General features: G+C 37.6%; 2 protein-coding genes across 2 annotated transcripts in view; one reads left to right on the top strand and one right to left on the bottom strand.

Moving 5' to 3' along the window:
* The window catches only part of LOC108092652 (disintegrin and metalloproteinase domain-containing protein 10), an 84,763-nt gene that overhangs the window by 37,581 nt on the left and 31,253 nt on the right, over positions 1-15,929 (bottom strand).
* LOC108092653 (sialin) lies at positions 2,031-5,097 on the top strand. The gene has a single exon (XM_017192309.2). The coding sequence runs from the start codon at positions 3,454-3,456 to the stop codon at positions 4,897-4,899; it is 1,446 nt and encodes a 481-aa protein (XP_017047798.2). The 5' UTR covers positions 2,031-3,453; the 3' UTR covers positions 4,900-5,097.

Genomic DNA, 15,929 nt, shown 5'->3' with positions numbered 1-15,929 from the left:
GCATTTCAGCAATTAAATTAAGAATTTCTCCTCCCCATAAAATAATCATTTCCAATTAAAATTGTTGAAGTTTAATCAGGGTCTTGATGAACCATATTATTTTTATAAGCTTTTGTATATTGGAGTACATATAAGAAAACATAACTTACGCTGAGATCACAAAATCGGCCCCGATTTAAACTTTAGACCCATTTTTCCGTTCGCAACTTGCCATCTGAGTGGCACAAGAAGTTCCTGAAGAATGGGCCATGGGCCAAGAAACTTGGAAATGGCAGCTGGGAAACTATTTAATAGTTGCACGTTGCAACACTTATCAGCAGAGTGGAAGAGAACAAAAAGCTTTGCACAACTATGTTGCAGGCATATCGGGCAACAATGTGACATGCAACGGAATGGTTGAGCATACGCATTACAAGCCTCGCAGCGATGCCAACCCAAACTAAGGCAACCAAAATGCCTTTCAATCACAAAACTCAAGAATTTCTGCAGGCCAAGGACGAAAGGAAACAACAAGGTTCCTCGGATTGAACTGGGTAAAATATGCTGGTTGTACAAATATGAGAAGGAAAAAAAGAAAGAAAAAAATAGAAAATATATGGCAACATTCACTTAGCATCCAAAATCGTCAGCAAGAAGAAAATAACCAAAACAGAAAATAATAACTTCTCCATTTTTATTTTTCCCTCTCTTGAAACAAACAACATATACGGACAGAGCAGTGACATGGAAAGGCATGAATAAAGTTTAAAATACTGTCGAGCAAAGGAAATGCCTTGATAATAAACACAAAGAAAAAGTTTCATTTATCCCCGAAATTTTTATGAACATTAATGTTATCAAACATTTGCTAAGGAAAAACGGAAGGAAATATTTTTTTAACTATACTTCGTATTAAACAATTGACTGCAGTACTTGCTCTTAAAACCAAAACGTTGTTCTTAAAAAAAATAATGAAAAAACCGAAAAATGAAGCAAATTAAAGAAAGGACTGGTAAAGTTAAATAAATACGTAAAGTGTACTTAGTGAAAAAATGAACTTAGCATTTAATATCTGTCTGAGTATAGATATGCTATGCTGGTTTTTGTATTTTCGGCATTGGTTTATACATTCAATCTCCTTTCGAATTTTACCAGATACCAGCTGAAAAGTAAGATTAAAATACAAATATACATAACAAAACACGTTTACAAAATATTTCATTTCAGTCAGCAATTATTTCCATAATTTTCTCCATTTCTTGTGACTGACATATTTTTTTAATGAACTTTAAATAACATGAAAAATGCATGCGGCCTCATAAAATATTTCTCCTGCCATGGCTTTTTGCTGTCATACATTTTTTTATCGCGGACCTTGCTCAACGTCAGTTACTGTCCAGTCAGTGGGTGGTAAGTGGGTGGCAAGAGGGCGGACAGGGGGAGGCGTGGCATGCGCAGAATAATTGAAGGATTCTTTTTTTTTCGCAAGGGCTTACCCAGTGAAAGTGGGTCGATATATAAAGTACAAAACTCAGGAATGACAACACCCTCGATCCTATTGACATTTTAACTTAACAACCTCACATCCTCTGACAGATTAAGTTTTATTTTCGATTTTTTCTGGTTACGTAAAACCAAATCGTAACGGATTGACGTTTTTAAAGTGATTTGTTGCTTTGCTATGCAAAAAAGAGCAGAGAAACTCGGAATACAAAGCAAATATTTATTAATCTTGGTTGCAACAATGAGGAAGGTAAATAGATGTTAACAAACAAATGAACATGTTTTTTTTTTTAAGGTACAAGCTATGAGCGTTTGTTTGTTTTTAATAATTACGTGTTGATGTCACATTTAGTGATTTGTTTGAAGTAATCAATACCTTTTTGTTTGCAATGAAATGTTTGAATTAAATAAATACAAATTAACTCATTTTTCTTCAAGCTAACTAATTGACTACAGTGTAATTTCAGTTTGTGTAACTTTTTATGTAAGTTTAAAAAGTATGAACAATTATTGTTAGTATCCGTGGAGCAGTAAAAAGGCGTTTGACCCCAAAACGAGGGAAAAGAGGAAAAATTAATATAATACTGCACCGAACTGACCTGACCTGCATTTCTGGTCTAGAACGGATAAAACCTGACGAAGCTCCAAAGGAAGTCGAAACGGAAATGAACAAAAAATGTTAGCAACAGGGGAAAAGCGTGGAGGGCGCCAGAGTATCGTTGCTGCGGAGCGGTGATTGAAAGCATAAGCCATAGCGGATAGCAGGAAAAAGTTTTTCACAAAAGTAAGCTAACTTAGACATGGAAACAAACAAACAAAACAATTCCAGTCAAGCTAAAGCCGAAGCAAAGCAAAATGAACCGCGCCGGAGAAGCAAACCAAAACCAAAAACGAACCGAAGTGAGGCGAGTTCAACTGAACTAAAACCTAGGGAAAAGTTTTTGGCCCTTCGCACTCGATAGGTAAACAATGCTCCAACGGGGATGTAAGTTGGCAAGGAGGAATGCTACTGGAAGGAGTTCGAGGTGCTGAGAATGGAATTGAAAATGAAAGACAACTTGACGGCGACTTCATTTCATGATTAAGTTGCCCATATCGATTTCCTTTCAACAGACTTTATGATGATGAAAATGGAAGCCCTTCTTCTTCTACTTCTTCGTCTTCGTCTTCTACTTCTTTTTCTTCTTATTCTTCTTCTTTGGTTAGGCCACCGCAAGGACCTGCGCCTGCGGTTGTCAAAACCCACCGAACTTCTCATCCTGCTCAACCAAGTGAGGACACATGTGTGACTGACTCACTCACATTCAAAACAATAGATGACGCCGATGGAGGCGAAGAACAAGAAAAGGTTGCAAAACACACATAAATTTTGAGGCAAATGTAATTGTTAGGGACATCTTGGGACGGGTCTTCTGTATAGCCGCCAAGTAGTCGTCGGGTAAACACAAAAAAAAAAAGAATAAGAAACCCACAGATGGTGAAAGCAGGCACATGGAAGGAACAGGATGTAGGTTTTTGTCGAGGGCACACCGTTATACATATGCTCAATATGCTGAGCTAAGTGTTTTAGAGCCGAAAAAAATTATAAACAATAATATAAGAACCCTAAAACACAGAAGATTTTTTTTATTTATAAACATGAGTAATCATAAGCTTTTATTCATAGCCCGAAAATAAGTAGTGCTCTAAAAAAAATACGAAATCTATATAAAAGAAAAAAAACTCTCATTAAATATTTTGTTAACCTGGAAGTGTTAATCATTTTCGAAGCTGGTATAAAAATCATATTGACATTCGTAATTTCATTGCATTTGTAAGCGACAACAAAGTTGATTTACAACCTTTTTTGGTCACATAGGCATTTGTTAAGAGTTCATAAAAACTAACGCACACTAAAAAAAATTAAAACGCATATTGTTATTTTGACATAATTCCAAATTCTGGTATTTTAAAAGAAAAGAAAACCGTTTAATGGCGGATCCTAAAGAGCAGCCTAAATGGGGCACAACACTATCTAAATTCTTCATTGTACCCCAACGATGGATTCTGGCCATAATGGGATTCTTCGCCATCTTCAATGCCTATACGATGCGAGTGTGTCTTTCGCAGGCCATTACGGTGTTGGTGGTCAAGAAGAATTACTCAGCGGCACATGAGAGCGAAGCCATCTGCGAACCAGATGACGAAAGTTCACCAACTGCCCGCGAAGGAGGCTCTTACGAATGGTCTGAAGAGAAACAGGGTCTGATCCTGGCCTCCTTCTACATTGGATACATTGTTACCCATGTGCCTGGTGGCATTTTAGCGGATAAATTTGGCGGAAAGTGGACGCTGAGCCTTGGAATTCTGGCAACTGCGTTTTTCACAGTTGTCACACCGGTGTGCATCGTTGAAGGCGGCAGCGATGCATTGATCGTGCTCCGTGTCCTGATGGGACTTGGTGAGGGTACCACCTTTCCGGCCCTAAGTGTTTTGCTGGCCTCCTGGGTTCCGGCCAGCGAGCGCGGAATGCTGGGCGCCTTGGTTCTCGGCGGCGGTCAGGTTGGCAGTATCGCTGGTAACCTGCTGTCCGGCATAATACTCGACTCGATGGATTGGCCTTATGTGTTCTACTTCTTTGGCATATTAGCCATTGTCTGGTTCATCATATTCACGGTGCTGTGCTTTAGCAGTCCGTATACCCATCCCTTCATAAAACCGTCGGAACGTGAGTTTCTAGCGCAAGAAATACCGCCGAAGGACAAAAATCAACCGAAGACTCCGTGGAAGGCCATCTTCACCAACGTACCGATGTATGCCTTAATAAGTGCACAGATTGGTCATGACTGGGGATTCTACATCATGGTCTCATATCTGCCCAAGTACATGGCAGATGTCCTGCGATTCTCTATAAAGTCCAACGGGCTCTATTCCTCATTGCCCTATGTAACCATGTGGATTATGTCGCTTGTGAGTGGTTGTGTGGCCGATCAGATGATCAAGCGAAATTGGATGAACACAACGAACACAAGGAAAGTTATGACAGCATTGGCCGCCTTTGGACCGGCCGTCTTCATGGTGGCCGCCTCCTATGCCGGCTGTGATCGAGCACTCGTTGTTACCTGCTTCACGATCTGTATGGGTTTGATGGGAACCTACTATGCTGGAATGAAGCTCACGCCGCTGGACTTGAGCCCCAACTATGCCGGCACCTTGATGGCGATCACCAACGGAATTGGTGCTCTCACTGGAGTGATATCGCCCTATCTAGTGGGAGTTATGACCCCGAATGCCTCCATGATGGAGTGGCGAATCGTTTTTTGGCTGGCATTCGCTGTGCTCTGCGCCACTGCCGTTGTGTATTGCATTTGGGCCTCGGGTGAAGTGCAGACTTTCAATGACGGCACCAATTCTAACAAAAAACCCGAAGCTAAATAAGTTAATGATTTGGACAAGCAAACTTTTTGAGTCTTGCACTTTTTATTATAGTGTCTCTTGTGGTGATGCGAATTGAGGAAACTGTTTGTTAACCTCATTTTTCCGATGCGTCGATTCAAGATAAATGATTATTATGTGCGCAAGATTTAAATATTAAAATGCTGTATTCCATAAAAAAAATACAAATACTTAGTTTCAATGAAAACTGTTTTTTAATCTACCAATGCGCATCAACTTTAAATGTCGCGGTTTGTTCAATCCTTGACTCGATTTTATTTTTTTAAATAGGAAAAAAATATATATAGCAAAAAAAAACAATCCGTTTGGTTATTTTTTTTTTTTTTTTTTTTTGCAACATACGTTCTCATTTATTTAAAATTAATGAAAGCAGTGACACGTAGAAACGAAAAGTAGAGCAGGGAATAAAGCAAAAACATTTCATTTATATTTATATTCACATTTTAGCACAATTTACAAAAATGAAAAGTGTCAGCAATTCCCTATTCAGTTTGTTATAACTTCAGTGACTACTGAAATTACCGACTGGTTTCCTACACTCTTTTGACCAACAATCTATATTAATGTAATTTATATCCCGACTTTATAACTTTTTATAAACCTTTGTTAACAAAATATATTTAATTTGGTTCTTTAAAAGGTTCACAAATAAATATTTTGGAATAATGTGTTTTAGTAAGTCACGTTTAAGTCGGCATCGCAATTTTTCCTACGTAATTTGTTCAGCTTATTTACATTGCTTTTATTTTGGGTTTTTAGAACGCATTTATTTGTTTGTTTCGCGTTGATAATGCGAAATTTGCATATATTAATAGCCACGCTTCTATTCCTGGCCAATGAACCGCACTCCACTCCCTTCAGCCATTCATTTAAGCGCTTCATTTGTAGTCAACACGAAAATTAAATCAATTATTTATGCATTCATTTCGTTCGACAACGCATGAAATATTTTGTGGGCTTGGTCGGCCGGCCATGATGTTTGCTGTGCAATTCTTTATATCGATTTAATTGTGCGCAGATTTCGCTTCTTCTTATTTGGCCTGATGTGCGGTGGTGTGAGCAATTAATAAATAATTTCCGTTCTGTATATGCAACTCATGATAGATAGCGATTCCAGTTGCTCTTTGGCCCGACCTTACCATCAGTTGGTCGCAGCTGACTTGATTATGATGTCTCTTAAATGAATGGCTTTTGGTCAGCGGTCAACCAGCCATAACAGTTTGGCTTGGCTTATTTACTTTTCCTAAACTAAGCCAAACAAGTTTGTTCAGCAAATCAATACTTTTAAACTGCTTCTGTTGATTGGCAAAACTTAAGTGGCTTAATCGTTGTCTGATTGGTTCTTAAAGATGTTCGATTTAACAAAACGTATATTTAAAAAATGATACATTACACAATTACTTCTTAAATTATTATACCCATTTAATCTTGAATTAAATCCGAACGTCATCATGATTAACATCGTAAAATTTACCTGAAATTAAAAAGTACAAATTTTTATTAGTTAAAGTGCTTGTTTTTTGCGAGCAAAGTTTTTTAATCGTTACTTAGAAAAGGATTCCTTAGAAACAAGAAACCGCAAAGTGCCATAAAAATATCATTGCCTACTTCTGCGGGCAGTTGAATTATGCTGTCGGCTCTCGACTGTCAACTAAAAAGCCATAAAATTTGTCTTTAAATACCAGGACTCACATTATAAATTTTACCTTTCCCAGCGTACACATCTTTGGCACTTTGGCCACATGGGACGGTAAAATCGTTAGAAGCAAATTTGAGCCCCAAAAAAGGACAAAAAGTAAAAGGCAAAGAAAATGCAAGAGACAAAGATAAAAGCACGAAACGGAGAAAAGCGCACATTTAAGACGCAGATGGAGAAAAAAAAGGTAATAAATAAACAACAGGTATAAAGAGGACTTAAGAAATCCGAAAGGAATCGTAGTGAGGTTATAAAAATGCAATTTCCTTTTGCTTTAGCTTTCGGAATTTTTTTCTTTGCAAATATACGAATGTATCGGACAAACGTACTTGTATATATGCAAAGTTGGGTACATACATTAATGTGTATATAAGGGTATGGAAATAAATACCAATAGAACAAGTTGAAAGCCGCTTTAGCCGAAATAACAAATGTCTATGCAATTTGTTTTAAGGCCAACACCAAAAGAGTAATATATGTGCATACATGATTCCGAGAGAGAAAAGTGAAAATCTGCTGCTCAAAAAGGAATGAGCTGGTCCCAAAGGTGAGTTTCGAAGCAATTTCTTTTCATTTCCCATTTTCCTTGAGTTTTTTTTTTCTTCCCTCAACAAAGGCTCAAACAGGGACGCGTAAATTGCAGACAGGATGCCGCAGGAGCCGAGTGGGAAAACTGCAAACAATTGCATGCTTTTCCTGGCGTTCCTGGCAGCGTTCAAAAGTATGCAATGCAAAAATGTACGGCTGAAATTGAAAGGCGGTTTGTCAGACGGTGGGCGTGTCCTGCCATTTCCACCGACTTTTGGGCGTGAAATGTGTGAAAGGATAAAGCCGCCGGCCGAGAAACGAATTATTGCGCCTTCCTTCAAGGGGAAGTCATGGAACCTCCTTTGCCGAAGGTAAGAAAAAAGCCGCAAATCTTTCTAGCAGGAGCAAAGAAAGTCAATTTGGGGATGAAATACCGGCAAGCTCATTAGCGCAAGTAGTCAATTTTCAACGCAAGCCGCTTGCAAAGATATTTGTACAAGAACTTGGCTTAATATGGCGAATTTTTCAAAGATAATTTATATACCTTTTTATTCTTAGGTTACATTTGTAAGTAAAACTTAAATTGCGAACACAAATACACACTGATTTCACATTAAATAGCAAACGTTAGTTCAGCAATAATATAAATCACTCAATTTTTGACTTAAGCCAAACCAACCAGTTTACTTATGCAATGTAAACGATTTCCTACTTGAAGAACTCCCCTCGGCGGATGGCTTGGCAAAGAAGATGTGCTTGCTCAACAGTTTGCTCTGCCATTAAACTATCGCCTCATTGTTGGCTCGCTCTTCTTTCAGCCAAATAGAGGAGCTGAGGGCTGAATGCGCGTTGGCCTTTATCTGCCCTGCATATCAAATGAGCCAAGACGGCGCAAGGAGCCGTGGGGACTTGGACCCTTACCCATTGCAGTCCCAGTTTACGGCATTTCTTTAGCTATGTACATCTTGATAATGACCAGTGACCCCAATACGGCACCAAGAGTCGTCGCCGCCCCACACATACACACACACACACTTTCACTTCCTGTGCCGACCACGAGTCCTGCCTCCTACCAACCTCCTTCTCCTCCACCCACATGAGCAAATGGGCACAGAAGTGTGCAAAAGGATTCTCTCGGCAACACTTTCGCTACTATGTATGCATTTAATGTAAATTTTTCACACTAAACACGTGCATAAATCATCACGGAGCCAGAGCTCAACTTTTGCTCAAGGCTAAGTTTGTTGCTGTTGCCTCATTCTTCTTCCGCAGTAATGTCACCTGCACATTGAGGCCAGGCCAGATGAATAAATGCGACCAGAGAGCTCCAACAAAGGCAACTCCCTTTGCAGACAGAAAAATTGCTGATTCCAATCACATTTGTATAAACAAACTGAACCTAAACTTATAATAAGATATCTAAAAATTTATTTTAGCTAAATAACTTTGAACTGAATTATTTTTTTATTTTAACATACATTTTTGCAACTCTTTTTTACAACCCAAATAAAACAAGTTTAAATTTGCACATGGATTAACTACTTCTTATCCAGCCATTTTATTTTCTGCAATTTAAGTAGTTATTAAATAATTTTGTATAGTCGTGCTCTCGATTCGACGTCCCTTATATATATTTGAGTGCTTGCGTGACTTGTAATGCAAATTTTAAACAAATACTGAAGAGTTTGGCTAGCCAAGCTTAAAGTAAAACAAATATTTTACTGAAAAATAGGGAGAGCAGTATAAAAAGAAAAATTTAAAGTTTGCTTTGTTTCAGTGCATGGAAATGCAAGGAAAATAATAATTATAATGCACATGCAACCTGGCAGAATGTCGCACACCCAGGATACTTGTCCTGATTATGTGGCATCGCAACAGCAGCGTGCACGAGCGCATCAACATAACCACCAAAGGACAGTCACAGTTGGTGGTTGCAACCAGCAGCTGCAACTTGCAATATTGCAGTTGCCCTGCATTCCGTGCTCCTCCTGGCAAACATTTGTTTTGACAGACTCTCTGGGTTGGGAGTGGGAAATGGGAAATGGGAAAATGAGGCGGGGGGATGCAGTATTGCAAGTTGAGGCCCTTAGCCATTTAAATTTATGTCTATTTGTGTTGGCGTCTGGCATTTTCCCAGGGATATTGTCTAGCCCTAAAGGGGTTTGAATTCGTCCTTAATGATACTCAAAATTGTTATCTGGGCGTTGATGTGTTTATCTTTATATTTATGCTAAAATGTCGAGTTGTCCATTAATTTACACAATTTGTGCGAAAGCCTTTGAAAGACAATTTCGAGTAGACATTTGCATAAAAGACGTTTTGTATAATATTGATTATGACCTGTGTGGAAATGTGATAATATAGTGGATATAGCAAATATTGATTTATGGACATTAAATTTCTTCTATGCTTTTCTTAAATTGGATACATTATTTGCAAGTTTTTTTTCTTTAATCCATCTAGAAACTGCATTTTTTTGAGTTGTTAGGCTATTTAAGGTTGTCTAAACTTCTAAGACTCTCTGCCTGGCCACAAAAATCTAATTAGGCCGATCTTAGCGAAATATGTTTACCTAAAATAAATTGAAAAACTTTTATACTTCAACGGCCAAACAGCTGGGGCAGTTTCTGCCAAAAATTAGCTCGACTCCCCTCAGATGTTCCAGCGAAAAACTTAAAACTTTAATTAGCCACTCTAAAGTTGCAAGGACCCGGACAGAGGATTTAGGATGTTGCTATTCTTTTCTGCCAGCTTACCAAGCTTAAAACCACTAGAACACACTTTGAAATAATTAGCGGCATTAGCCCATCAAGTAATTTTAAAAATTAATCAGCCAACAGACGAGGACATGCGGTCATTCCGGGTCTGAATAGGGCAGGGTGATAAAATACAAGTAACCCAATTAGCACTTAACACATAGCAGCAAACAGTTAGGTAAATAAATGGCAACAGAAGCTCAATTGATGGCAGGAGCACGTGTCCTGGCATTACGTTAAATGTTTTCAGAAGAAGGAGAGGAAAGACTTTCAATTTCCAAGGCAGCCAAAAAGCCAGACATCAGCGAAAAAGGCAGCAGGCAACTTGGAAACTAGCACAAGGACGTGTGCCAAAGCTTCACACAAACAGACACAGCCCACGCTCACAGCAAAGCAATATATATATGTGTATCTATATATATATATATATGTATATATATATACGAGGATAAAGGAAGAAAGGGCATACGAGTCGCTTAACCCACCATCACTTCATCCTTCAGCCTATTTGGTCCTCTGCGAAAATCTAAGCGCTCAAGTGGCGCACGTGCTTTGCGCGAAATCAATATTTACACCCAGTAAGAAAAAACAAAAGTTCCTGGCATTGGATCCAACTGGGAGATATAGGGAAAACGCAGACTAAAGATTTATCTCACAATTTGAATTAGCCACTGGGAGTTAAGTAATAAAGTAAATTCCAATGGGGAATTATTTGCCAAAATGCAAATTAAATTTTGGCAACTAGCCAATATAATATGTATTCTCCTTATTCCTTTATAATATGATCCCCATAAAATTGAATTTAATTTTACAAAGTAGAACAAAAAAAGGAACCCGCTACTTGACCAACAAAATTCGCATGGGAAACCGAATGCAGCCATGGGGAAAATCAAGTAGAAAACGTATATTGGGAAAATCAACTATTGGCAGCCAGCTGTCAGCTGCAACCGAACGGGAAAAGCACAAGGAGCTGGAGGAATAAAAAGTGAGATGGAGTCGGTTGCTCAAACAAGGAAAACAAAGGAAGGAAAACGTTCAAGGCTTCAGTCCAAAAGGGAAAACTGTCTAGAAAAGCAACTTCTCTTCAAACAAACGGACTCCGGCGGACGATTTGGGGAGTGCGGGGGGGGTTATGATGGAGCTTATAAAAACATTACATCATAAGCAGTGGTCGTCGTAGAACGGGGAAAAATATCGCGAGAATCCTCCGACTGTCTGGCAATGACGCCACAACTTCTGACAGTGAAATGCGCTTCTGGCAAAATATTTGCCAAAATCTAATAAATTACACACAGTCGCAGGCAAACAATAGCGACGCCGAGGTCTGTTTGAGCACTTAGTCGGACCTGACATTTCTTGAAAATGTTATTCAATCGCAGTCCATCACTGCCGGACGTCATTCCAAAAGGGGAGACTACAGTTTAATGGCTCCAAAAATAGACATGCCAGTTAAGATACTATTTAATCAGCCCTCGAGTCTGTCACCTCCTAATGCGATTGTAGTTAAAGCGCTCGGCATTCGAGATTGTAGAGACTTTGGGTGCTTGGATTTAAAGCCATCAGGGCACAAATCACTTAAATTAGATGAAAGCTAATCGGGTTGTTGAAAGAGTTTGTGAAACTTGAAGGGGAATTTTCGTAATTAAAAACTTGAGGGCGAACGAACTTTTTTCATGAAAAAAGATTTTTACAAATTCTTCAATTATGGCATGTTCCAATAGAAGAAAAGAAAGAATGAATGGATCTTTTGAAATACAAAATATTAAACATTTTTAATAAAACTAAGAAGTATAAGCTTAAAAAAAATGTAAGCCTAAATAAAAAAAAAGTATTTTGTATACCAGCTGAATTGCATTATTTTTTATCAATGTCTTAGAAGGGCAGACAAACTTTATTTTTGAAGTTACAACTTGACTTCCAAAAATCAATTCATGCACCCCTTGTCACGAATCGAAAAGTTTGACGTTGAGAAAAGAACGCTGGTCCGACGCAAAGTCATCTCTGTCAATATTTCATTATGTTTATTTCAATGAACAAGTTGCTACTATCTGTAGCCAAACTTGTCGCCCAGTTTACTTCAGACAGCAAAACGAACTTCTGGCTCATTAAGCATATTTTCTACTCTTTCTTCGTCATTGTTATTATAAAAGTTGATGGTTCAAATGCTGGCAGCTTTATGATATTTCAAAGGTTATTAGTTTTGATGAAAGTTTTGTCTAGCCAGGGTATCTTCTGCCCAGCAGCCAGCATCGTCATCTTCGTCATTCCTTTCGTCCTGGGCAAGGACAAAGTTTATACTTCCAACATATATACACAAGTATACAAGTATATATGCAAATTGTTTTGTGATTTTGTAAGGTGGCAGAGCGCGGTTTTCTACAATATGTTGCGAAATACTGAACTTTTCGACAGCCTTCATCTGCAAAACTCCCAACAGACGTAAGCCCAGAAGTTAACAATAGTTTCTTTCAGTTTGAGTGCAAATGCTTCGATGCCCAAAAGTTTCGCAAATGAGTTACTAATATGCTAATAATATTCGCATAAATCGGACGTGTTTCACTTAAAAGACGCGGGTGTAAGTGCCGAGGTGCGTTAACTGAGTAAACTGAGAATGGAACTCGAATAGGAAACTTTTTTAATTGAGAAAAGTTTAAAGTAAAGGTTGCCCTGAAGTTGACTAAGTGCAAAATGACGCGGAGTAGGTTATGTTGAGGGGTTTGGTCTTCTCGCCCAAAAAGTCACAAACAGTATTTTCAATTATAAAACTTCGACAGCCAGCACCTTTTGTGAATGACTCTCCAAAGTAATTATAAATGTTTGCTTTATATTAATTGAAATGGTGTTTTTATATTATTTAACAGTTTTTTTGTCGAAGTTCCATTAAATGAAATCAAATAAAATTAAACAGTCATACCTGAAAGGTTGACATGCAAATTTATTAAATAATTATTCTTGTCAGCGTTTGTAAGAATTTTTTTGTTTTTGAAATTTATTAACATCAAGCCCTTAACTGCTAAACTAGAAGTTAGAAAACATAGTTGGAAACTTTCTAATTACGCAGATTTATTTGCATACCCGAAACTTACCTAAACTAGGCTTCATTTAACTAACGATTTCACCGCTTTAACCTTAGCAAGCATAGACGCCCACACAACCAGCACCGAAACCACATCCATCCACCCATCCACTTGGCAGGCAGACCAAGAGCCAGAGCCACATCATTTCAAGTACAAAATTGCCTTCACCACTTGAGAAACTTTATGCGCTCTTCGAGTGCAACATAAATTGCCAACAGTTAGGCGGGGAACTGGTCAAACTCAACGAGACTTGTAATTAAAAGTCGTTCCCCGAAAAAAAAATAATTAGGAAATAGTGGTATAATTAAAAACTTCACAGGGAAAATTTGTGGGGTGGGAATATCCGAAATATGAAGTAGTTTTTCAAAAAGCTCACAACTAGCTAAACATTATCCACCGATATTGCAGTTTAAGATCACCTTTTCAAGGTGATTAACACTGCCACCTCTCAACGATTATTTCCCAAACTCGGAAATTATTGAACCTAAAAATTTAATAACGTGTTTCACTTTTAACGGCAATCCATTGAGCTATACATCAAACTCTCTCTACTTTTGTTTTTAATAAGCATGTTAAAAGACTTCCTTGCTGTTTTAAAAGTGAAATCTTTTCTTCTTTCCCAATTTACACATACGTGAGATTTTTTTTGTTAACTCAACAGAAAGGCGTTGACTGTATAAGTACTGAGTGAAGCTGCTTTCAGTGAAGTTTAGTTGCTTGTTCTCCATTTAAAGTAGGGTGAAGCCGTCAGCTTAGCGCCAACTAGTAACTGGGAGTAAATGTAATAAGAAGTATGTGAAGCGACAAATAAACAACAACATGAAACTCAACAGAATACAACAAAAACTTAACTTTAACAAATTGAAATACACTGAAAAATTTCTCAAAAATATTTATATGTTGAGAAACCATTAATTAAAGATTTCTCATTTTTGTTGAACTAAAAATACAAGATTTGAGCGCTAATTTATCAATACGTAAAATATAATGTATCTCTTACTAATTCAACGCAATAAATTGACAAAATATTTTGAGCTAATAAACATTTTTTGCAGAACTTAAGGAATTTTTGAAAATGTTTTTCATAATGAGGGTATATATAGGATGACCTGGGTGGTCCAAAGTTTTTTTTTTCCCCCAACTTTTGTTGTTTGTTGTGGGTGTCGAAGCGCATGATGGCTGAAAGCATGTGAGAGTGTGTATTGTGAGCTTAAAGTACAGGAAACTGGGTTAATAATGTCATTTACTGCACTAGAGGGCACAACAGCGTTGTTGGTTTGGAAACAACGCCACGAACATGAGCCAAGAGCGTATGAACATTAGAATTTAAGGCATTCAATTCAACATCAAATGCCATACAAGCAACTTCTATAAAAAGTTGTTCAAATGTTATTGCAGTTTGTTATTAGTTTGTTGAAGATAGTACGATAAGTGCACTCAAATAAAATTATCTGCATACAAATCTTACTTATATTTTGAGCTTATGCGGATAGCAAGTATTTTTAAAGTGGGATGATAAGTCATCTCAACTTGGAACGTATCTTGCCTTTATTTTCTGTTTGTATATCTTAATGACGCATTCGGATATCACTCAGCACATTTTAAGCAAGCAAATGACACACATAAACTCTGATTAACGACGAAAATAAAAAAAACGGAACGATGATGTATGCCATTAAAAGTTAAATGCCTTTTGATGATTTCCCAATTGTTAACTGCTCTAAAAGCGTGTGCGAAGCCTCCTCTTTGCAGAAACAAAATTTTCAATTAAATACATTCATAAATTTATGGAGGCAACAAAGTAACAAAGAGCTCTGTCTGACCTAGGAAGCCCTAAAACATTTTTCATAGTCAAAAGCAATGAATAACCTAGAAAAGGGGTTTGTGGTAAGCGAAACCGCTCACATCCTCCCGTCCCACCCACTTGTTTTACCCCTTTCCCGTCCAGCCCCATATGCAATTTTTCACATATGGCACATATGCAAATATCAATACTGTTGCCATTGCCATACATAAACCAGAAACTGGGTTATGTGCAAACTAAGAAATCCACTTCGAATATGTTCCATTCGTATATTTCGTAACATTTCGTTGCGCTTTGTTGACAGTACGTTCCCAATTCTTATTCCCATCCTGTATTTTCTATTAAATGGGTTTATAAAGCCTGAGGACAAACAAAGCAAGTATCATAAAATGTTTAAAAGTGGAATTGATTGCTCCAAGCTATTTTTCCTCCTATACTAACAATTTCTTTGAAATTGAAGACTTTAATGAGCACAACCGATTATTTTTTGTATACTACTAAAAATTGACAAAATAAAATTGTTTAAGTTCATTTTATATATGTATTTAGGTTTCGCTAATTTAAATAATAAATAAGGGGTTTAAAGCAAAATTAGTGAAAAATGTCCAATGATTGTAGACAACTTTTCCTGCTTTCAATTTTTCCAAGAAATTTATTTTTAAATATTTAATGAACCTGCCAGCATTTAGCACGTTTCCAGTGCTTGGCTGAGCGTGTTAACTAAGCCATGACAGCTAGTCCCCAACTCCACTCCGGTGCCATCATCCTGGCTTATATAGGGATTTTGTTCATACATAAATAAGGAATCCATTATCAAATGGCGTTGCTAATATCGCTACAGCCCCAACAACGACCGCAGCAGCTGGGTAACCAAGCCTATGACTATGGCAACGCGAACAAAAAACATGAGACAATGCGCGGGGAGCCTTCAAAAAGTTGGGCCTTGTTTTTTTTTTTTTTTTGCATACAACTGACTTTGGAAAAGAAAAAAAATAATAAATACAAAAAATAAGAGCGCGTTTATAAGTAGGTATATGCATATTCTTACACACTCCTGATTTTTAAGCATGGAACGTGTAGCTGTACTGCACATTTATAATGAGCATATTGCCAAAGCAAAACTAAGAAAAAAGCAACGGAAATGAACACAA

This window comes from Drosophila ficusphila, unplaced genomic scaffold (assembly GCF_018152265.1).
Source record: "Drosophila ficusphila isolate 14025-0441.05 unplaced genomic scaffold, ASM1815226v1 contig_127, whole genome shotgun sequence".
Taxonomy (NCBI): Eukaryota; Metazoa; Arthropoda; class Insecta; order Diptera; family Drosophilidae; genus Drosophila; species Drosophila ficusphila.
This window is presented reverse-complemented; position numbering and strand designations above follow the sequence as displayed.

Excerpts from the sequence above, each read along its gene's own strand:
- LOC108092653 (XM_017192309.2), top strand. The coding sequence starts at position 3,454 with ATGGCGGATCCTAAAGAGCAGCCTAAATGGGGCACAACACTATCTAAA.